A 24,726-nucleotide genomic window follows, 5' to 3' on the forward strand; every position below is an offset into this window, starting at 1 on the left:
TCAGATGAGTGCTGTATTTGGTGTAGTATAATGAAACCCTGATTCAATATGCTAATGCAATAAACAGAATATAGGATACGACACAGCCATCAATAGAAGCAATAATAACTCAAACATTATAACAAATTCTTTCCCTAGCCCTGCATAGGAGTATAAAGATGGGATTCTTCTGTCCTCAGCTCTGTGACATTAGACCAGTTCTTCTAAATATAATCAACATGGAGGCTAGAAGCAAACACTTTTGGCTTAGTATATGGAGAGTTGAAAGAGAAGTGACAGAATTATGCTGGCAGAAATGCACTCCACACTTCCATTAAGTTGACAGGGAACATTTTCATGTAAACACCCAAGACAGCCAACTTCAAATATTTTAAAGAAATGTTTATTTAACAACTGAATACATGCTAGAAGAAATAATTTACAGCAGCAGTTTCATTACACCACCCCTCCAGTTTTCTAGTTCCCATCTGAGTTGGAGCGATATAAATACAGCAGTGGAATTGTTTATTACCCAGTAAGGAATGTGCCTTGCAGGATCATACAGAACCACCATACTATCATCTCAAACCACCTTTTCCTTACTTCTGTGGCAAAAGTATTCTGGCGAACATTTGCAGATAGCAATACTTCACACTATACCTCCTTACTATGGAGAAATATTTACATCTCTTCTGCATCATGGATAGGCAGCAGAAATGGAGCTAGTAACCATACCATGCCGTGGATCATGACTAAATAATTATGATAACGAAGGGGGGGGGGCTTTTTAGATGATCATTTACACAAATTTTATTTGTCTGGGTTTTTCACATGCTGGTTGTACCTGCTCTTTCCCAGATTCTGTGCTGTCATTGTGCTATTAGAAATCCTTTACAACTGGATTTTCCTGTGTGGGCAAGACAATCCAGTTGCGAACAACTGCCGGAGACTAATGGGAGCACAATATCTAACAAAGTGTGGATGCGGATGAAGTCCAATGATCACATTCCTCCTCGCCAACCAAAACTGCCAATCTTCTCTGGCTCTTTTCACATTAAAAAATGTACTCACCAATTAAAAGGGATGCAGAGAATCATTCTGATGTAGACATGGGTGTTGCATAGACTTGCCTAGTTCTATACAGATCTCTATGGCCAAATCAGAACATATGCCTTTGCTTGGTCCCTACAAAAATATATCTATGATAGCAGAAACAGTGGTTGATTATATTCATACATGTAATCCAGTTTTAGGAAGCACTGAATGCAGTGAATTTCATCATTGCAGAAGAATAAGGAAACTTTGCCTTCACTTAAAGAAGTGGCCTTAATACATTTGCAAAAGGTTCTTGGTACAATCTAATTATTATGAAGCCATATCCAGTGCCCTTGATTTTGATGGAAAATAACATCAAAAGCATACTTTATTTTCTTGTTAAAATGAATGGGCGTTACAGTTTGTTTAACAAGTTTCTTAATCTTGGCCCAAATTCTATAATATGTTCTCCACATAAAGAACAAGAAACTAGTAACCTAATTTTGCTACCAGATGCAAACTTCAAAAAAGTGTTTGCATGTATGAATTCTGCAGGATAATATAAAACAACCCTCCTGCATACAAAAATGTCACTTTGTTTATACAGCAGGCATGGAGGCTCCAATTGAGCAGTGGAGAGCAGCTTGCTCCCCACAAATGGCTCCAAGCTATACCAAATAGCTGAGCAGTGGAGAATGTCCAGTTGCTCAACTGTTTTTCCTGTAGAAAGCAGGGGTAAATGCCTGCTATCTGCTCTCCATGAATCATCACGAGCCACCACAAATTGTGCCAAAAATGTGTGATAGTTTGTCCCAGTTCTTCAATTAATGAATTTACATTCGAGACCCCTGGCCACGTTCATGGCCAAAATTCATGTCAAACTTTGGTTTGTCAGTCAGCTCATGCTCATTCCTAGTTAAAGATATTTGAAGGAAATACTTGATAAAGGAGCATTCTTTGTATATATACTGTCTTCAGATGTCATTATGCTAAGAATTGCAAATGTGCAATTACAAGTAAGGGTAGAAAAACATAACAGAAAGTAATGCAGGCAAGTTTACAAATGAAGTTGTGCTAGCAGCACAAGAGTGTGCAATTTCAGCACAATGGAAAACTGGAAAATCCCTATTGGTTAGAGTTGCCATACAAATAGGTTTTTTTTTTTGCATCCAGTAAATTTAAAAGGAAATGGAACGAAGGAATGAGTCCCTAAGAAAAATATAAGGAGATTGCAGAAGCATGCAGATAAAATATCAAAAATGGGGTGGGGGACTCCATACAAAACAGTCAATTGCCAACCTGGGAATAAAAAGATGACCTGTGAAGTGTTTCCTTATGTTAAAGGAAGCACACTGAGTATATAGTTCCACTGGTTTGCAGAGAAGGGGCCCATTAGTGGATAACCCCCCTCAAATAACACTAAAAGTATTTTACTCTTGTTTCAGATTTTTTTTAAAGTTCAGTACCTTTATTGGCTTAAGATCTCATTTCAGTTGTCATCACTTCAGATTAGATGCTTAATAAAATACATTTCAAAATGACTGCCTGGTGTAACCCTAACCCACTCAAACCTTACTAACAACTGTTCTTCAAGTGGGCATGTGGATGGGCATTGTGTTTGTGCAGAGATTTCAGTAAAAGCTAGCTTTTAAGTATGAAAATAATCCCCTCAAGGGCACAACCCAAGGGCAGGAAATCCCATCGATATTCTAATAAAGTAGGTCAAAAGTGAAAAGTACCTGTCACCAGGAAGATGGATAGATCATGTAAACACACATATAGCCACTTGAAGAATAAAAATTACAGGTTTTGGCTTCTTTGTGGTCTCTGTGTATTAGTCAGATGAGTGAAGACCAGCAACCAGATCCACCTGGAAGTGGCCACAGGTGCACCTAAGAGAGGAGAGCAACATCCTGTCAAAAGATGCATCTTCTCTGGCTATTGTCATGGGCAGGGGTAGTCAAACTGTGGCCCTCCAGATGTCCATGGACTACAATTCCCATGAGCCCCTGCCAGCATTCACTGGCAGGGGCTCATGGGAATTGTAGTTCATAGACATCTGGAGGGCCACAGTTTGACTACCCCTGGTCAAGGGCATAGTTATTCATGAAGGTAAGAGGCAGAGCCCAGACAGTTCCACTGGAAGTTATGAAGAAGGACCCCAGAGCTGAATGCTGAAGAAGTAGCATAAACACTGGTAGAAAGACCTCTGAGTTACCCAGTAACAGTTTGCTTTGAGGAACAAGTTCATAGCAAAACCTGATAGGGGACATTACCAAAAGGCTGAACCACTGGGGGAACTTTTTTGCCAACAATACTGTACCAAAGAAAGGTACCTTAAAGATGAGAATTCTTTCTGAGCTGAACACACGTAAGTACTATGCAAAAGTGTGTCTTTGGGACAGCTTAAGGTGAGTTGGATGAAGGGTAATCAAAGAGCACTGGACCTTGTCAAACCTCATTTGAATGAGGGAGGTGTACAGCTGATTCATCCCATGAATTCCTAGCCAACTGAAGGTCTTCAGTGTCAGGGGACTTTTGCTTTAGCTTGTGTCCTAAGTTGTTATGTAGCTCGGTTCAAATGTCTTCTGATGGAGAGAATACCATTGCATTAGATATCAATCAAGTCTGAAGTCTTGTCCAATCTTTTGAAGTCTTAGGAATCATTTTCTCCTTAAAATGGAAGGCTGAAAGGACTTGTTGGACTTTGGTGGATCTTACATGACCAGTTCTCATGTACATTTCCATGAGGATGTTTGAGGCTTTGGAATCAGCTCTGGATTGTTGCTACTCTGACACGGTGGCAGGTAATGTTCAGGACCAATGATTGTGTACTCTTAATGAGGACATTGGTAAGAAGCTTTACCAGACCAAGCAAATTGTTTGTAGACTGACTTCCAAAGTCAAAGAGCCTGCTGGTATGGAAAGGTCATGGACTATGAGGTGATTAGTCCCTGCATGAGGTTAGTGCTTTCAGTAGCAGGTAGGCTAGTATAGAAAGACCAAAAGGATGACATGGATCCAGGCAACACTCATAACTCCAGAGTTTGAAGAGGAAAATTCAGAAGAGTTACAGTATTGCCAGTGGGATGAGGATCTACCCCAAAGAGATACCAGCAGATGTGGATCAGAGCAGCTGGTTATATCAGTGCTTTTAACCACCCTTTTGAAACCAATCACACAAGGTCCATAGCAAAGAAAGGTGCTTTGCTTGCTGATAGAGTTCTCAGGAACAGGAGAAACTTCATGCAGATCTTTAGCATTAGGGCTAGTATTCTAGATGCAGTATTAGGGGTTTCCAAAATTCCATTTCAGGAATCAGGACTAAGGGTGGTAGATACTTGCATGGTAGATGCTTCTCTTTCTTCTTCTGTTCTCAAGGAGACAAGCTAGACATTTAAACTTTGGCTATCTCAACTCATCCTGGCTCAATACCAAAGCAGTAATTATTGATTGTCTTAAAATAAGATAGTGAAGCAATAGAGCCAAACCCAAAGAAAAATTTCATGCCAAATGTTCAGCTACAGGCTTACAGCCTGATAAAGCTCTCTCCCAGAGGGTAATTTGGAGCCTGGTGGGCCATTTGCCTGCTTAGTTAATTTGACACAGTGGATGTAAGACTCAATTGAGTGCTATTCTTCCAGGCACAGGAGACACCAGTTGTGGCCATCAGTCAAATTCCCCCAGATGTATGACTACCACAGCAGCAAAGTGTCAAAGAACAGCAGAGAGAGAATAGGAAAAGTAGTACAACTGGAAAGGAGAAATAATTATGGCCTCCCTCCCTCTCTCTCTTGTACAGATTCACCTCAGAGAATGAGAAGAAAAATGCTCAAATGTGGTCTTAGTAATGGATTAAAGAGAATTTTTAAAGACTATGTATATGGTTAAGGCTGTGTCTTCACTGAGAGGATTATGCACCTAAAAGCTAGCTCTGGAAGTTTCTGAATAAGACCATCTGTGCAATACAGATATCACAAAGAAATAAAATGTTGTGTTATATATAATTACAAGTTGGGAAACTGTGAGGAACAATTTGAGAATGTCCCTCCTACATTTCAAAATCTCCCCTTCTAGGCTTCTTGAATCTGCCTTGAATAGGCTGATTTATCTTCTCTCCTTCCTTCCTTTTGATGACTTTCAGCTGCACTCAACATTCTTCTGGAGCTTACTTAATTCTCTTTGTGCCATATTTATTTGCCTTTCCCCCTTCCTCCCATTAATTCTCAAGTCATAATTTTCTGCATACCTGTGGAATATGCTGATTAGACATTTTGTCTAAGGGTACTTTGGCTTTGCAACTGGGGTCACCTGAACCAAAGCCATCTAGTTTTATAGTGATATTACTGATCATAGTGAACAGCAGTGGATCTTGGGTTTGTTAGAAAAGTTACCTCATGGGATTGTATTGATCTCTGAAGTTATGCTTGCCAAATAAAAAAAATTCTAGCTGTTTCAGTCACTTTAGGAAGACAATCTATAGACATCAAAGAACTTCCATAATAGAGATGCTTCACTCATTTCACATAGCCAAAGATTATTGTTCTTCCATGTATGGATTAGGTGCAAGTACCCCATCAGCTTTATTCCTTTTTGATTTTGGCACCCCTAAATGGAGGCATGGGCAAGTGGAGGCTTGGTTTATATGGCCATTCACGCTCAGTTAAAGAGTGTGGTGGCCATCCAGATCAAGCACAAGCATGCCTAGATCTATGCATGGAGGACTCATCCAATGCCTTATATGAGGAGAAATGTTTCACTACTGAACAAGACCACCAGTTAGCAAATGTATGGAACCAGCTCACAGTATGATATGGGACAACAGTGAAAACCAGGAGCCAAGAAAAAAAAACTTAGAAATGAAACCAAATTTACAAGTGCAGATACCTAAAACACAGATAATTTACTCTGGGTTACTCACAGATTCTTAGAGGATTTCTTCTCAAGACATCGATGCATTCAAAAAAGGGCACATTGATCTATTGATCCCCCTCTCACATATAACAGATGCAGAACGTGGATGTATTTGTGCTAATTTCTTGTTCCTATTCAATGTAATGAATACTCATAGAAGGTGGTCAATGATCCATCAGTGTGAATGCTGAGCTACTAGCAAGGCAGTTGGCTGACTACTGAAGGACAAGCCTGTCTTCCTGGCTGTTGTTCCCAGAGAAAGGCATACTTGGACAAGCCATGCATCCATCACCTGGTCAAGAGTGAGATTAATGTTTCACTTATAATGTGTATAAGGATGAACATCTAATCATGCATAGAGCTACCACTATGCTGTGTAAAGAGGACTCTTCCATATAATCCGGTGACAAAGCTCATTTGCTCAGAAAGGCAGGGTTCACTACAAGCCCTTGTAACATTTCCAGTGCAATTATCCAGTTGTGTCCTTTGCAAATCATGATTTCTAAACAAACAACAAAGAAAATTCTTGAAAGAACAACTTGGGATATACATTGCTTTTATCTAGGTGTGACAATCTTCCTATACAAAACTTTGCCATATGAGGAGAAGAAACTCCTAAGATAGCAATGAAAATAACCCACAAATATCTGGATTCATAATTTCATATGGTTTCAGTATACTTGAAACTTGCGCAGTACTACATGTTGCAGAGGTTTCTGTGCATGTTTTTACAGCCTCTGTAACTTTTTATATTGGGGTCAATGCTTTGCTAACACAGTAGCTTTGGGAGTTTCAGAAAATACTTGCCACAGTGACATGTATGTTTGAGAATCACTGTGCTTGATACAGCTAATATAATATCAATCAGGTTCTATAACCTACAGGGTTCCATTTTTATCATGAACAGAGGAAATATTTTAATACTATTCACAGCCTTTGGAAATCAAAAGAAAATATACAACTTGTCAACTAAGTTTCCCTTCATTGTCAGAATCTGTTTGTGTTTGTATCAAAGTATTACAAAAGTTGAAATCTTTCACACCAAACAGGTGAAAACAAGGAAAGACACATTATGCCCAGGCTTTTGCCAGAATAGGTCAGTGGGGTGGAAGTTACCCATCAAAGAGAATGACTGGTGAGTAAAAGCTTGACTGGGTTACTTTTCAGAATAATTTTCCAAAACAAAAACACTGCCCCCCCTGCAATTGAGGAACTGAAAACTGTATATTCTGCTTTTACCTAAAAAATGTAAAACTAAAAATTAGAACAACAGAATATGATCAGACAAAAAGCCTATTCTATTTTTTCCTCTATTGAAAAGAGCACTTTTTGACTGTGTATTTTTGTGGTATATTTAAATTATAGCTTTAATAAAATATATCTTTAGGTCAAAGGTCAGGGAAGTAAGTCATCAGTAGTAGGTCAAAGCATTCCATTTCCTGTCGATGTTGCTTCTGATAGTGATTTATGGCGATCCGACCCTGATAGGCAATTGCATACAGTATTGATTTCATACTTCCAGTACATATACAAAGAAGAGAATGGATAAACTGAACAAAACCTTTTTGTGTGCAACCAATTGTGAAGGTGTCCATCAGCTTTACAAGTTTGTGAAGTTTTTAGACAACTTCAAGGAAAAGTAGCACTGCTGATAATCATTGTTTTGTCTCTTCTCCTTATAATTCCTTTTCAAAATGGCAGCATGACAGATGATATTTTTATTCCTTTCAGGCCAAAAAGAAATGCCCAGTCAGTCTCACTGTAGAACCCACTAAACAATAAGTTAGTTTCCAAATGCATTTGCATCCTTGAAACCTTAGGGATTGGTGCAATGGCTCCAATAGCAAGGCTTGAACTGGGTTCATTTAAAATCAGGTGGAAATTGTTTGAGCTTCCCAGCTCTTTGTAAACATCCATGGAAAAGCCATGGAAAAGTTCTCATAAATTGCATTTAATTTCCAGTTAACTGTCTATGAAAGTTTCAACGTGGAGGAAGTTCCTAGAGGTAATAGTAGCTCAGACACTTCGTGGTGCTCTCTCAAATTCATGGGTCCTCCTATTCCTACCTTTCTTGTTCTCTTGTAGGTGCTTCCATTTGTTTGTATTCACTTGGGCGTTGGTGGGCCTTTGCCGGCGCTGCTTGCGGTCCCTTCTCCATACCTGCTCACAGAACTCATCCATTGTGTTCAGATTGGGATGGTTGATGAGCTGCATGAAGTCTCTGTACCAAACCTTCTGGCTCGGGGTCATGCCATTGGAAACGTCTTTCATCTTGGCACTGTCACCATCTTCTTCTTTATGAAGCAGCTCCTCAAGGTGTTCTGTGTCTATTATCTCCAAGGTCACTTTAAGAAGTGTTTGCATGAAGCCATGCTCTACAGCATGACACAAGTAAATGCCTGAATCTTTCCGCTGTAAGCTCCGTAGCAGAAGGCCTTGTTCTGTCCTGATTATATGGTCATCTACTTTGATCTGTGGGAGAAAAAAGTTTCAGCACAGAGTAATAGAGCAGGTGGTGATGAACTTGTATTGAGACGTCTGGAGTTCACAAGGTCTCTGGAAAAGTCACTATCAGCATAATAAGGGTGTGTTGTAATGAAATACTTTTTAGAAAGAAAATACTGCTGGGTGGGGTGGGGGGGCAAACTGGCTCATAATACCAGATCCCCTCTGCACCACTGCAGAGGAACTCAGTGTGTTTCTGCCAGTGGTGCTGGACCACTGAAGAAGGTCCTGGGATACAAACCTGCCACTTTCCACTCTTTTGTCTAAGTGGCTCTCCAGCTACATGAATTGTTAACCTGGGGTATATGTAATCAAATATAGGTTTCCGAAGTAGGCTGCTTTATACGTTCTTCTATTAGGTCACATTATAAATATTATTTTAGTCAAAATTATCCATCTTGCTACAGAGTAATGAGTCCTGTCCATGCTTTGCCACAAGGTTTCTCAACATGATCTACTCTTTCCATTCTTCAAAACGTTCTGACTGATGGTGATCCCTGGAAACAAGATACTATAAGACTTTGGAATGTGGATGCAGAGTTAAGACCATAATCTGAGATAAATATATCCTTCAGGTTTTTGTACAATCTACCATTCATCTCCAGCTTCTACTGACTGTTCAAGTTCTAGTCTTCTTTTATTTCCCTCCCCCCTTCCTTCTTTGCATTCTCTCAGTTCAAGTGAAGCAGTCTGGCCAGCAGAGAAAATCTTATTTTGTTAAAAATGAAGTGACAAAGGGACCTTGCTCGCTGTTAGGATGTCTACATTCCTACATTCCCTTAAGCATTTTGGGATATATATATATATATATAATTGCTTAAGTGAGGGGGTCATGAACCTTTAAAATGATATCCATATAATATAAACCTGGAATACCTTTTGATTCCATAGAGATGTAAAAAAAAAAAAAGGCCTCTTAAGAATGACATTCTGTGGTTAGTAAAGAATAACTGGTAAACTGAAATGGCTCCCCATTACTTCAGATCCCATTACAAGGGAGTTCAGATGACAACTTTGACCAAGTGTGAGTCTTGGGCTGGTCCCTACAGATGGTTCTGTCAAACCTGTATCCAGAAGCACATACTTTAAAATCACAGAAGCACTTCAGCCTTCTCTGAAAGCTGGTATAGATAATGCCTAGCAGTGAATCTGCACCTCTGTTTTACTGCTCCAGACAGCTCCTCCAACCCCATCCCAATTCCACATGCAAAACTAGGTGTTGGGAAGCAGAGTGCAAGCTTAGCCTTCACACTAACACACATGTTGGTGTTCTGTCTGTAGGCAATTTTCCTCTCTGGAGGATTTTTCCAGCCAAAAATAGATTTAGCTCTTCACAGAGAATTAGGTCTGAGACACTGTGTTGTGACACTGTAAATCTTCATTCAGAGTGTAAAAGCCATGTTGTCACTAAGAGTGACAACATCAAGGGCATACCTCTTCTTTGAGGTCGTCATTTTGCCTCTGGAACTGCCAATAAACCAGAGCACGTTGAGATTTTGGACTGCATTCCAGGAAAGTACTACTGTTCTCTACGCCATAGATAATCTTCTCTTCAAGCCCATGTCCACTTGGATTATCTGCAAAAAAAATGAGGAACAAAACATAATATAACTTAAACATTATCTGAAGGAAGTGTTTGCCTTCAGTAGAAAGCAAGATGAACAAGTTGTGCAACTATGATTTTTTCCACATTCTCATTTTAAGCACTGGTAAATTCCATAGTCACTGTTTTTTTCATTCCGTTTCAAATGTGTTTGGCTCCCTCTAGTGGTCGATTCGATATCTGTCATGAACCCCCATTACTATGCCTTATTGCTCTCCTGGCCTTTCCGGAAGCCACATGCATCCTCCCCCATCTCTGGGATTCCTACTTCAAAGCCTTACCATAGAGCCAGGTTGTTTATGGCTCATTCTTCATCTGCTGCCCCCCCCCCCCCCCGCTTTATCTGGTTGCCTTACAAGTGCTGCCTTGATCACAGAGCCCAGATGAAAAAACATCTGGCTGGTTTGAGAAAGCTGGCCTGGCTTTCGCACCTCCTACATCAAAGGCCCCAACTATCCCTTACCATGGGAACTCCTTTCCCCGCCAGAACCTTTCCCGCTTTGGACTTTCTCCCCTCACCCCCTATATAAGGTTTTGCCTCCCTTTGTTATGTGTCTCTGTCAAAATTCCTGTCTGCATGCATAAGTTATGCTATACAGAAGAAAAAAGGAAATCACGAGGCACAATGATATAGTAGTCTTCTCTATGTTTATAGGTGAAAAGGTTATAACATAAAGTGTCAACCAAAACGGGATCCTAGGTTAAGTGACCCGCTTTCTGTTTTATTTTCATCAGTGGTTGCTCTTTCAATATACTGTCATAGTAGTAGTCGTAGTATCACATTGGCAAAATGCTCATAATCGTCTGGGGATTTCATAAAGTACCCCTTTATAAAAGAGCAACCACTGACGAAGATAGAACAGAAAGCGGGTTACTTAACCTAGGATCCCGTTTTGGTTGACACTTTGTTATAACCTTTTCACCTATAAACATAGAGAAGACTACTATATCATTGTGCCTCGTGATTTCCTTTTTTCTTCTGAGTCCACATTGAGGAATCCACGGTTCTATACTTGATAAGTGATGTTATAGCCTGCAAAGATTCTCCAAGAAAGACCTTTTCTACTTGAATCCTCCCCGGAGTCTGGTAGCTATGTCCGTTGGTCGAGTCTGCTGCTGCTCATCTGCTTGGTTCGTGAAAATATAACACTTTTTCCCCAGCATAAACATTTGCAGGGAGATACACTAGAAAGAAAGCTGTGTGATATGGAATTGACCACTAGAGGGGCAAAACATGTGTGGAACACCCTCCCACTGATGAAACAGGAAATTATCAGCGAGTAAAATGATTATGCAAAAAAGCCTTGCCATCAGATTGTTCAGTGAAGAGGTTGCCAGAGTGTTTCTGGTAGCCAATTGGAAGAAGAATCTGGAAAACCCAAATGGAGAAACGGAGACTGTCATGCTGTGTCATGCTGTCTGTAGTAAACCTTGCAAATATTTTTTTAATTATTACTGGGAAATAGGAGTTGTGTAAGCATTACTAACAATGCCACTAGTAGAGCCAGTAGAGAGGGCCTGCCTTTGTCTTTGATCTGGAAGTTACACCTGGTACAAAATACAGCTGTGAGTGTCCTCACTAGGATACCTAGGAGGGGCCATATTGATGCTTCGTCATCTGCACTGGTTATCAGTCTGTTTCCGGGTCAAGTTCAAGGTATTGGTATTAACCTTTAAGGCCATACATGGCCTAGGTTCCACCTATCTGCGGGACTGCTTGGTTGTTTATGTCCCCCACAGAGCTCTTCGCTCTGTAGGTATGAACTTACTGGTTGTCCCGGACCCATGGGACATTCACCTGGCCTTGACCCGGGCTAGGACCTTTTTGGTCCTGGCCCCAACCTGGTGGAATGAGCTCCCAGAAATGCTGAGGGCCCTGATGGGGTTGTCAGCTTTCCGCAGGGCCTGCAAGATGGAGCTCTTCCACCAGGCATATGGTTGAGGCCAGGGCAGAGTCCCGGCATTCCAATTAGGATCCCCCCATGGTCTATTAGGTCGACCCCCACTCTCACTGAGAAAGAACTCGGGCATTGGGTTGAACAAGGTGGGATAGATTGGGATTAAGAGAATGTGTCCACTGCCGCCTTTGTTGGTTGTTGTTGCTTTTCTTAGATTTGGAAAGTTTTATTGGGGGTTTATGTAGTTTAATATTTTATGATGTAAACCACTGTGAGGCATCTGGGGATCAGCGGTATATAAATTAAAATATAAATTTGGTTCCTAGGTTAAACCTACACTGCAAGAGGGATCTTTTCTTTAAAAATCACACCAGTTTACATAAGGTTACAGGATTCATTTAGTAGATACACTTAACATGAATTTGTCTCCCTTTATTACATGAAAACATTTCCAGTATATACCCTAGTACAAATAAATTTTCCTTTTAACTCAACCTTAATCATAAAACAAAACTCTAACCAGTCATGAGGGAAGAAGGGGACAAAGCTAATCAAAAGCCAATTAAAGGGGCTGTTCCTTAAGCAAGTTAGGTTTTCTTAGAAGGATCGAGGATTTGGCTGAAAAAGAGAAGATGAGGGAGTAGCTTTGGAAACTCTCTCTATTCTACCTTGGCACCCAACACTCTTTTATTTTTGCCCAACCCTCCTTCTGCCTAGTTGCTCATACCTGCCAATACAATCCTTGAACCTCAACCCAACTCTGGATTTTTACCAACTTCCTGTCAGGGGTTCAAAGTAGATCTTGGCAAAAATTCTTCATGTCCCTCATGTAGTTTCTTGAACCAATGTCTCATTAGTGCTAGGTGATGTCACCCTAGAAACTGTAACTGATTCAAGACTGTCTTTGTATCTGATCTAATTTCTGCCTGGGTGGCCTGTTTCTTGGCAACTCATTTAAATAATTATCACCTGTGAGAGTCACCCATTTATGTATCCACAGTTCCCTAAAAGGTGTCCCCCTTAGGGGCTCTTGGCTACTATACAGCATAGGTAATAAAATAATAGTGTTGTTTCCTCTGCCCTTCAACAAAAACCTTCCAAAACTTTTACTCTCAAAGTGAAACCATAGAGCGAGGGAACACATAGATCCAGTAAATTGTTCCACGAGGACTGGCATCAATTGTAAGCATAAACTCATAATTTTGGCATCAATTAATTGTATAATCAATATTCTACACTGTATTATTAATTCACTACCCCTGCGGCGCAGGGTAATTAGTCATTGGATTTGAAAAACTGAGATCTTGAAGGAGTTCAATGAAGAGAGTTTGGGTGTTGTATCAGGATTTCCCAAGTGGGTCTAATACTTCATCAGAAAACTGTAAAACGTAAAGCTTCCCAAAGTACTAAAATGTTTTTAGGTTATATGGCATTGGAGTTTCTTGTGGCATCTGTTAACAACCAGAAATCTTGTTCTTGTGGAAACAATATTCAATTAATAGTTTCCTTGTGTTAGCTGTGTAATTTATGGAAATGTTAACAAGGCTAATAAACCAGATTTTTATGGATGTGTGAAAGAAATACAGTGAAATAAATTGCTTCCTTTCTGCAACAACACTGTTATCAAATTATCCATCAAATTGCTGGGAAGTTTCATAGAATCCTAGAATTGGAAGGGGTCATACAGGCCATCTAGTCTGACCCCTGCTCAATGCAGAATCGGCCTAAAGCATCCAGGATAAGTATCTGTCCAGCTGCTGCTTAAAGACTTCCAGTGAGGGGGAGCTCCCCACCTCCTTAAGCAATCAATTCCACTGCTGAAACACTCTGATTGAACCCCCCCCGATATCTAGCTGGAACCATTCTACATATAGTTTAAAGCTATTACAGAAGTTTGATTACTTCTGTATTTATATTACTTTTCAACCAGCACCACAAAGGATATCACATAACCTTTCACTTTAATTCTTAAAAAAAGTTGCTATGGATTTAAGGTAAAGGTATCCCCTGTGCAAGCACCGAGTCATGTCTGACCCTTGGGGTGATGCCCTCCAGCGTTTTCATGGCAGACTCAATATGGGGTGGTTTGCCAGTGCCTTCCCCAGTCATTACCGTTTACCCCCCAGCAAGCTGGGTACTCATTTTACCGACCTCGGAAGGATGGAAGGCTGAGTCAACCTTGAGCCGGCTGCTGGGATTGAACTCCCAGCCTCATGGGCAAAGCTTTCAGACGGCTGCCTTACCACTCTGCGCCACAAGAGGCTCATAAGAGGCTATGGATTTAAATGGATTTAAATAGGCAACATCTCTGGAAGGGTCAGTGATCATCTTATGCTCTGTTCTGTGGCACATGGAAGACTAACAGCCCAAAGTTATGCATTACACCCATTGCTTCCAATGGACTCAAGCATCACCATCTGCACAAAATGAACATAGGAAGCTGCCTCATTCTGAGTCAGACTGTTGGTCCATCAAAGTAAATATTGTCTACTCTATGGCTTCCTAACCATGGTTCCTTGACTCCATGAGAGCTCCCAGGGTTCCCTGGGAGATAAACGTAACGAAATAAATGTAAAGTTCTGCATTTAGGTAGGAAAAATCAAATGCATAACTACAGGATGGGGGAGACTTGTTTTTGCAGTAGTACATGCAAAAAGGATCTAGGGGTCTTAGTTTACCATACACCGAACATGAGTCAGCACTGTGATGTGGTAGCTAAGATGGCCAATGATGTTTTGTGCTGCATCAATAGAATTATAGTGTCCACTTAAAGTGATAGCATCATTCTACTCTGCTCTGGTTAGGCTTCACTTGAAGTATTGTGGTCAGTTTTGGACCAGGCAGTTTAGGAAGGATAATAAGCTGGAAGATGTCCAGAGGAGAGCAACAGAGATGGTAAGGGGTCTGGAGACCAAGCCCTATGAGGAAAGATTGAAGGCGCTGATTATGTTTAGCCTGGGAGGATACAATTGAGAGGTTATATAATAGCCATCTTCAACTATTTGAAGGTCTATCGTATAGAGGTAGGAGTGCAGTAGTTTTCTACACAGAACAATGTTGCCATAAAACATTGCACTCAAACCAATGGGCTGAATTAGATCAAGAGAGTTTGTTGCTAGACAGAAGAAGAAGAGGAGTAGTTCATTTTTATGCCCTATTTTCACTACCTGAAGGAGTCCCAATGCAGCTTACAATTGCCTTCTTCTCCCCACAATGGACACCCTGTGAGGTAGGCAGGACTCAGAGAGTTCTGATAGGACTGCTCTGTGAGAACAGCATTATCAGGATTGTGACAAGCCCAAGGTCACCCATCTGGCTGCATGTGGAAGAATGGGGAATCAAACCTGGCTCACCAGACTATCACACTGGAGTTTATGACCTTGGAGGCTATTGTACTTTGGTCATATTATGAGAAGACAGGAGTCACTGGAAAAGACAATAATGCTACGAAAAGTCAAAAGCAGCAGGAAAAGAAGAACAGCCAACATGAGATGGGTGGCATGTAACATGCACACACATTTCCCTTTTAAGATTACTAAAATCAGAAATCCTATAAAGAAGAACTTGCAATCTTCTTGTCAGGAGTTATGCATGCAATCTGCTGTCACATCTTAGTTGATTTCACAGAGCTTCTAAGTCATGTTGGCTACATATAAAGCTGGCAAGCACCACTTGGGAAACTTCTTCCCAACCAAAATGAAGAAAGTAGTTACTTGGTGCTAACACAGCGAAGGGTTCTTTCTGTATCAAAATCCAAAGGAATTCTTGGTCCCTCCCCATTTAGGAATGAAATGCCAACTCCTTAATTGTCATCAGAGAAACAGAAAGTGTGTGGCTCAGATAAACTTCTCTCTAGCTTGCAAATACTTTTCCTAGCAAGAGAATAAATTATTAATTGCTCTAAGTATTTATGATGCTGCTTTCTTTCCAAAACAAGTTGCAAGAAAGGTTAAACACAACAGAGAACCCAACAGATCCAAAGCCAGCAAAGGCCTAAACAGCTCCCTCCATTCAAATCTGAAATGCAAGAGGCCCTCAAAAACATCCTGGCAACATTCTGAAAAGCCCCATCTTATAATACAGTCCCTCTGGAATGCCGTTGGAGTTGCTTCACATTTCCAGGCAGTCTGGTCCAAGGTGTAGTATCCACACTGAGGCATGCTGCACTGTCCTCACTTTGTCACAAGAGGAAATGGGAATTATAAAATGCTGGAAGAGTCAGAGCTTTACCACAGAGGGCATTTCTACGAATATAGCTGACTTCATATTTTTACTGAATTTGCCCTGGAGTTGCTTTTCCACATGCTGTGTTTCAGTTCTGCACTTTTTTCCCCTTTCATTTTTTATCCAAGAGAAATCAAAGTATTATATTTGCAATAAGGAGAAATATTGCTGAGGGGGAGGGGATAGACAAAGATTTGAGAATGGAGCATTGTTTGATGAAATGCTCTCCTGACTGGTCACTTCCAAGAGATTTCCAGGCCTCACATAGTAGGTATAATGCCACCACCTAATGCCCCTGGCTTATTACAGGTCAAGAAAATATTGCAGAGAGGAGATAAAGTTGCCAGATAGGTATAGATTCTGGAATTCCAAATTTACTCGGTGTGCATGAACCTGACTTGAGTGGACTGTTGTGCACAGAGAGACCTCCTCTTAGAGTTGTTAGCTTCCAAGTGAGGCACTAAGCCCACAGCAAGCCATGAGCTAGTGCCTGTTTTATTATAGTTCGCAACGGGCTTTGCTACTAGTCTAATAAAAGAAAATGTGTTGCGTACTTCTGGCAACATGCTGAAGGTTCTAAAGCCTCCTATTGGTGGAATCTCCCCCTTCAGGGACAACTGTTGCTCTTGCTCAGGATTCCGCACCTCCTTTCCCGCTTTCCTTCAGGCCTGCTGTGAAGGAAGCCTCTAACAGCCACTGATTGAGGTGAAGAGCAACACAGAGGAGGATGTGGCCATGTGCATGTATTCCTTTTGAGGGGGCATGTGTACAGGAAGAGAACTTTGCCCTTCTGCCTTATGGTTGGCTGACAGGCCACAGAAAAGCACCTTCTCACAATACTGCTGTGGCCGGCCTCGCTGCTGGATGAAAGATGCAGCCAAGCCACGTGTGTCTCTTCTTCCCCCACTCTCTGAACATTTGAGGCCTACCATGTGGGGTTGTTGTGCAGATGAATCTGGATGCTGTTGCAGAGGAGGGAGATGAGAAGGGAGAAGGAGGTGGCTGGCTCAGTAGGCCTTTCCAGTCAGGCTGCCCCAGCAAGCATCTCCCTTCTCATCTTGCCTCCTCCCTATACATACTTGGCTATGCTTCCCACTTTGCAAAACTGGCTTCCTCCCTTCCTGAATCCCCCCCCCCATCCATGCTGGGCGACACTTCCCAGATTGCAAAGTATCCTTCCCCCATCCATGCCTGAAAGTGAGAGGGGATCTGGAAATGTAGCCTGACACAGGTGTGAAGGGAGAAGAATGGAGGAGGTGGCTGGCTCTCTTGGCCCTTCACATTGGGCTGAACTCTGGCAAGCACCTCTCTTCTCAGATTGCCTCCTCCCCATCCATGTTGCTTCCCACTTTGCAAAGCCTCCCCCACATCCAGGCTTGGAAGTGAAAAGGGAACTTGGAAGCAGAGCCTGGCATGAATGAGGTGAGAAGGGGAGGCAAGAAAGGAGGAGGAGGCCAGCTTTACAAAGTGGGAAGTGTAGCCTGGCACAGAAGGAGAGGATGAGCTGAGAAGGAAGGTGTTCACCAGTGCAGCCAAGTTGGAAGGGGTAGAAGAAGTTACTGTCCATCTGTTATGCATTAACACAGTGGGCAGACACTTCTTCCAGTGGGCAGAGCACAACTGGAGGACCAGCCTCCTATGGGTGGAAGAAGAGAGGGAGCAAAAGTTTCAAATGAACATTTATACTCTTTAACTGTGGCTTAAGTACAAAGAAAAAAGATAAATCAAGGCAACAGCACTCTTAAAAAAAAACCAGAAAAAGCAAACGGAATGTCATCTGAGCCTAGAAGGGTGAATATTGTGTGTATGTGTGTGTGTGTGTGTGGGGGGGGGGGACACTGGGTATCCACTCAGAAACTGGGTTGAAATGCAAAGGGAGAATTAAATCAGATGAGAATGCACTGTGAAACAGAGGGAAAACACCAGTGCAGAAAAGATCAACGTCACACAGCCTAAGTAAAAGTGAATTTTGATTTAACCTTAGAAAACAGATCTATGTCAGGAGAAAGATCAGGTTCCATCAGGAAATTCCCTCCCCCATCTTTAACTGGGGTTTGTGATAGAAGCAGAAACACATCTGATAGCTGAGTAAAGTGTGTGTGAGAGAGTTTTCAAGTGGGAGGAAGCTGCTAAGCATCAGAGCTTCCTTCCCCCATTCCCTTCTTCAGCTGCCTGTCTCTTAGACAAACTCTGAGACCAGCAATCAGCCCACGTAGGAGAGAGAGGGAATGCAAAAGAAAGCAGAAGGTGGGTGGAGGGTTGGACATACATCCCAAAAGGCATCCTAGCCTCAACATGTACTTTACAGCACATAAAGACATGGATCTGCCACCAACTGAAAAACCATGGTAGTTGTGTTTGCATTTCCCGGAAAGGCACCGCCTAGAATCCCTTGCACTGGGAGACTTGAGCTGGAGCCACTGACTGTAGTTGCTCCATGCAAGGGGAAGTGTACTCTGGGCATGGTGAAGCTGACTCTTTTACCAATTACATCTGCTGCTCCCGAGCAAATGATGGGTTCTGGAGCAAAGCCATGCTGACCATCTGCATAGGGCACAAACGCAGGATGGCATCCAACCAGAACAAAGGCAGGACAAATAAAGGATTCAAATAATGGATTTTCATATAAGATAATGCACAATTTTGTTTCCAGGGCACACTAGTCAAAAAATATAAAAAATAGAAATTTTGCATTCTGAGGTACCTTGGGCATGAGATCCACTGGCTGGGGTATGCATCATTTGAGAGCATGTGCCATGTGCACACCATTCTGGCACAGATGGCAAAATAATGCTGGGCAGGTGCCTGCAGTTCTGCATACTAGCATGTTGCTCTGAGCTGTCTGCCCAAGTGTGACTCATACAGAGTGGAGGAAGAAGACAACAAGGCTTTTTCAATTACCTCTTACCCTCTGTCACCTGGAGTGGATAGCACTAAAGAAGAGAGAAAGTAATTTTGCCTCAGTACCCTGCCAATAGAGAAAGGACTTCAGATGCTATGGAGTCCTTGAGATATCACTGCATGAGTGTGTACAGTTAGTTATTTTGGACTACCACCAAGCTAGTAATGACTATATTTTTCCAGCAGGGGGCAGTGCTGCATAAAATTCTTCCAGATGAAGAGTTAACTTTCTCCAGTAGTTGGCTTAACCTCACTGTTGCAAATGGATTAACAGGTTTATAAATGACCCTATATTCAAACTGGACATTGTAAGTAAATCCTACAGTTAATACAGCTATTTAACACTCCATCTGCAAGCCATGTTAATTAATTAATTAACTGGATTTGTTTCCCATCGCTATCAGAAACCATCTTGTGGTAGGTTACTGTCATAAAGAGAGAAGAGAGACCAAGAGAGACAGAAAGAGGGAGAGAGGTACTCTCCCAATTAACATCCAAAATGGACAGAGAGTGCAGGCAGAAAATAGCAGAGCAGGATATCTCACCCACCCTTTTCATTGTTTGTGTTCCTCAATTCATGAGAGCAAGGGATCTTTCATGTCCCAGGAGGACAGAGGCATTCCTGAGCTATGTTTTTGAGGGGACTGGACCACTTCCACAGAGGCGGCAAAATTCATTCCAAGTCAGATACTTAAATTTTTGGATACTTAAATCTGGTGATTGAAGCTGTGAATGAGCAAGAAAGATATTTCTACAAGCCTAAAAATGGCCCTTGGTTTGCAGAAAAATTAAAAAACAACAACAACAACAGCACTGGAGGGTTTATAAAAAACAAAAACAATAATGATGAGTTGTGAATAAATACATTTTTTAAAAAGTATCTTTCTTGGCAGAGAACAAGCAGGAAACAGGAAAGCCAATTCAATTTCTTTCTGGAAAGGCCAGTCTGGAGCTGGCAACCCTTAGGGAAAACCAATGTGATTCCTGCAGAGCCACCACTGCTGCTGCTGCTACGTGTAGAGTGGGCGGCCAGGACAGTGAAGGAAGACAGAAGGAGAGAGTGATGGGGTGGAGGGCTGAAAGAGAAGGAAAGTGTGATAAAGGGCAGAAAGAGTGTTGAGGTGGGGGGCAGAGAAGAAAGAGAAAGTGATGGGGTGAGGGCAGAGAGAAAGTAAGAAATGTGCATAGGCTTGCAGCCAGTTAACGTAGTAGCTTTACTTCTGTGTAAAACTACTAAGGGCAGAGCATTACAACATTGGAAATGGAAATGCAGTGCTGCATTTTCCACATCTGTGTCCAATCTTTTGCTTCATGAACCAGGAAAACATATTCTGCAACGATGTACAAATTTACCGTGATGCTGTAGGTCTGAGCAGTGCGTAAGAGGATCCCCATTCCGAATATCTTGCCGTCTTGTGCGTCTGAAAAGAGCAAATTAGAAAAACAGATCAATTTCCAGTGAGTTCATTTGCTGATCCCCCCCCCCCCAATTTAAAGATGAATTGCCTATTTTCCTGGTCCTAATGACTGCATGGCTCACAAATGTTTTCCTGGCTGAGGAATAAGTGTTGGAGAAATGTTTATATGTGAACAAAAGTCAAGAGCTCAGAAAAAACTGGGAAGCTGCACTGCCTCATGGCCTACAGCATTTGTTGCCTAAAGACAGTGGCGCAAACACTGTCAAGTTTCACAAATTTTCACCATTTATTGAAGGACCGCCCTTTGAAATACACAGGTTTTAAACATGGCTAATGAAGCACAAGAAAGGACCATCCAAAAAACTGATGGGGGAATCTGAAATGCCACAAGCCATTAGTTATTACATTAGAATAACGATCCCAAACCAAAGGCTCCTTTTCAGATCACATGGGCAGCCAAGGGTCTTATTCTTTGCCCACATGAAATATGGAGATACTGGGATCCTCTAAAAAATACCACCATGAATAATGTTGGCGTTTGATTTCCCCCATCTATAATTGTTAACCAAATGGGCTCAGCTGTGTCAAGATCCTTCTTGTTTTGAGTGCTTTGTGAGATGAGGGGCAGATGGCAGCGATAATGTGACAGTTATGGTGATGGACAGGGTAGATGGCATCCCAAAGACTGGCACAGCATGGGAAAGATTCAGTTCGCTGGGTAGAGAGCATAGTTTACAACCCAAAGGGAAAAACATGCCATCTCTTTGATGTGTTAACTTCCCTCAGTTGACTGCCCTGCTTCTGGCAGGCTTGAACTCTAGCTCCTAGCGCCCATATTGGCCAATGCCCTATCAGTCCATGTGGGAGGGGGATCTAAAAAGGGGAGCTGTTCCTTTGTTTGGGGTTCAGAGAGACAGGCAGACAAAAAAAGAAGGTTCAGTGTGAATGATGAAGGAGGATGGTGCTTGTAAATACAGTCCTGGGGAGGGGTTCACTATGCAGCAGTAAGCCTCCCTCTGAGGCTGCACCAGATGTTGAAGGATTGTAAGTTAACTAACAAGTGACCTTCCTCTCATTTCTTTTTATTTTGCTTAGCCCTACCTGGAACTATCTTGTTGTTTGTGCCTTGTAGTTAGTTCCAGTGAGTTTGTGCCTTGTAGTTACTACAGTTATTCAACTGAGGAGCCTTGCACATTCCTTGCCCCTGGGCTTGGCTGCTTGACAGCACCGTTGTAAGATCCCTCTTGGGTATCAGATCCTCTTCTGGTTAATGCCAGGTGAGAGGGGGAGTTAACTCAGGGGCACTGGAGATATGAGAGCCCCAGAGTAAATTTTTGCCTCCAGCATGCCAGCGAGGGGAAGTCTGTAGGAGAAAGCATCTCACGCCCTACATGGTGTCAGCAGCCATTACAGGTGCACTTTTACTTAGAGGCAAGTCCTTCCTTTCCTTTTCAGAACTCCTCTGATCAACAGTTCTTGAGCAATGACATAAAGAGTACTCAACTGGTTTCTAAAGGAAAACATAGACAGGATAGATTCAAGTGGGTAGCCGTGTTGGTCTGAAGCAGCACAACAAAACAAAATCAGAGTCCAGTGGCACCTTTAAGACCAACAAAGATTTATTCAAGGCATGAGCTTTTGAGTGCTGTCTGAGGAAGAGTGCTTGCACTTTAAAGCTCATGCCCCCCCCCCCTTAGAGGGGAAAAAATGTAAGCTTGCTCCACTAATAGGCTTAAACATTGATTGCAAACTTAAGCTGGGGAGACCAAGAAAACAATCTCCAAGTAACAAAACTTCCTAACTTGTTCAGTTTGAAAGTTTGCTGTGACCCATTTAGAACATCAAATGGAGAAATCCAGTAATTTAGATTTATCGTAGTTTATTTGCAACTCTTCTTCTAAACAGTAAATTAAGAACATCTCTTCAGATCTTAGCATAAGAAATAAGAACAGAATCATCAGCATAAAGAGGCAGCGGTAATTCTTTTGAAACTAATCCGGGGGCATAAATTTCTAAGGATGAGAGGCTCAACAGGAGATCCTTTCAATATAAGTTGAAAAGAGGGGAGCGAGCAATCAACCTCATCTTAACCTACTATCAGAACTAAAGCTATTTGAGAGTTGCCCTTTGTCACCACATCAAACCTGTTGTCTTTTGGTGATCTTGAAGACATTAAAGGGAATAAAGTATCATCAGCATTAAATCCCCAACCAAATACCCAATACAGCTTCAGTGTTGCCTCCAATTCTAGCATTAAAGCCATCTGCTAAAATAACCATTATGTCTGGAAGAGTCCTTGGAGGCAAGTAATACTATACCAAGAAGCACTTATACTCAAGTAAACCTGCTCAGAATTGGGCTGCATGTCTGGAGAACCAGCCAGAAATAATTGGGATGTATGACTCATCATGAGAGTGATCTTAGACGTGTTGGTAAAGTGCTCATTTTTCTGCAGCAGGCCTGGGAGCAGAATGGGGAGAGCGGGAGGGGGGGGAGGAGACCCTGATCCCCCATATTGCCTGACTGTCCCAGAACAACTAAACAAACAAATTATCTTTAAATCTGACAACCCTGTTAGCAAAGCTGTTTTTCCATTTAGGCTTTGTTTTCATTGTTTTTCCTGCCCTCCAGTCACCCGAGAATGGATATTCTTCCTTCAGTTCTAGGAGATCCATTTTCCTAGCGCCAGTTGAAGTCCAACACACATAAAAATAGCATGTCATTGTCAGACTTTGTATGAACACAAAGCAATAAAGACAGTGCCAAGTTCCAAAGGGTTACTTGAGAAGCACTGAAGGGCTTGGGCATTCCCAGGAAGAATGAGGCTTGCCCAAGCTGTTTGCTTTGGAAAGATCCATCTGCTTCACAAATGATTTCCTATATAATGGATGTAGGGCTGGTCGTCAAACAAAACAGACGCCCAAAGCCTCCTTTGGCACCTAAAATAAGGCATGAAGATGAAGAAAAGACAATTATGCCAGCTATTACAATTGCTCATGAGAAGCTTACTTAGTTTATAACAATAAAAGACAAAATACATCACCAGAGACTGGATATTTCACTGGCTATGCCAGTCTTTTTCAACCTTTTGACAATGAAGGTACGGCTGAAATAGTTTTCAAGCTTCGAGGTACCAGGAAGTGATGACAACTGACCTTGCTTCCCTACCATGCCCTACCATGCTTCCCACCCCCTCCAGGCCAATCACTTTGGGAGGGGACAGGACAACCTGCTCAAATAAGGGTAGAATTTCTTTTTTTAACTAAAAATGTTTTTCTTTCACAGGGTACAAGCGTTCTCCCCTACCATCATTTTGAAACCCGCCCATGCCACAGTGCCATTGAGGGGTGTTTGCAGTAGCATATAGTAACTCAGTACCATGGCTGAGAAACCCTGGCCTACGGTCCATGTCCAGATGCAGTTGACCCATAAATGCCGGATGCTGAGGACAAGTGGGTGGGGCCATCTGCTAGTGTGCGCTTCTGGCTGTCTGCTCTTGCAGACCAACTTCCAAATTGGATGGATTCACCTTGCTCTGATCCAGTATGTCTTGTGTTCAGTGTAGTATTGGCAGCACTACCGCAATCAGCTAAGACCAACACAGGAGAAAGCTTCATGAGAGCTGCCCTCACCTCTTTGCCGCGGGGAAGTAGCGAGAGCAGGAGGAGCCGTCCCAGGCACAGTAGGGATCCCGAGCAAGGCAGCACTCAGCACAGGCTTTCCCATACACGTCACAGCGGTGCAAGGGAAGCTGGGAAACACCAACAGCTGAGCCGATGTAGAGCTGTTGCTGGGGGGGGGGGGAGAAGAAGAAGAAAGAAAGAGGCATTTGTGCTAAAGGCAATAAAAACAGGCAGCAAAAAGGGAGTGCATTTCATATGGCTACACTCCTTCTTTGGAATCCAGCTTCTGCATTCTGCTGTGATGTCCAAGAATATGGGACTTCTCTCTCTCTGCCCACTAAAGGGAGACATCTCTTTACGTATCAGACAGGCAATCTACATCTATGCAATAGAAAATAAAAATGTGGGTCCATTTGCTTTTAAGAGTCTATTGGATAGGGCTGCCAACTCTAGGTTGGGAAATTCCTGAACATTTGGGGATGGAATCTGGGGAATGTAGAACCTTGCCAGGGTAAAGTGCCTTAACAGGGCAAAATGCCACAGAATCCACCCTACAAAGCATCCACCTGAGCCTCAGGGGAGGGCCATATATAAATAGTAACAGTAACAGTAACAGTAACAATTTT

At 42.1% G+C, this 24,726-nt stretch overlaps 1 protein-coding gene across 2 annotated transcripts in view; it reads right to left on the bottom strand.

The window, feature by feature from the left end:
- Positions 1–360: 360 nt before the first annotated feature.
- SEMA3A (semaphorin 3A) overlaps positions 361–24,726 on the bottom strand; it is a 206,490-nt gene continuing 182,124 nt past the window's right edge. For both annotated transcript variants that reach the window (XM_077337860.1, XM_077337861.1), the window contains 4 exons: positions 24,110–24,267; positions 20,413–20,480; positions 9,868–10,010; positions 361–8,400 (listed from right to left, as the gene is read on the bottom strand). In XM_077337860.1, coding sequence (XP_077193975.1) covers positions 7,945–8,400; positions 9,868–10,010; positions 20,413–20,480; positions 24,110–24,267 — 825 coding nt within the window. In that variant the 3' untranslated portion in view covers positions 361–7,944. The remainder of the gene's footprint in view (positions 8,401–9,867; positions 10,011–20,412; positions 20,481–24,109; positions 24,268–24,726) is intronic.

The sequence above is a fragment of the Paroedura picta genome, chromosome 5, assembly GCF_049243985.1.
Source record: "Paroedura picta isolate Pp20150507F chromosome 5, Ppicta_v3.0, whole genome shotgun sequence".
Classification (NCBI taxonomy): domain Eukaryota; kingdom Metazoa; phylum Chordata; class Lepidosauria; order Squamata; family Gekkonidae; genus Paroedura; species Paroedura picta.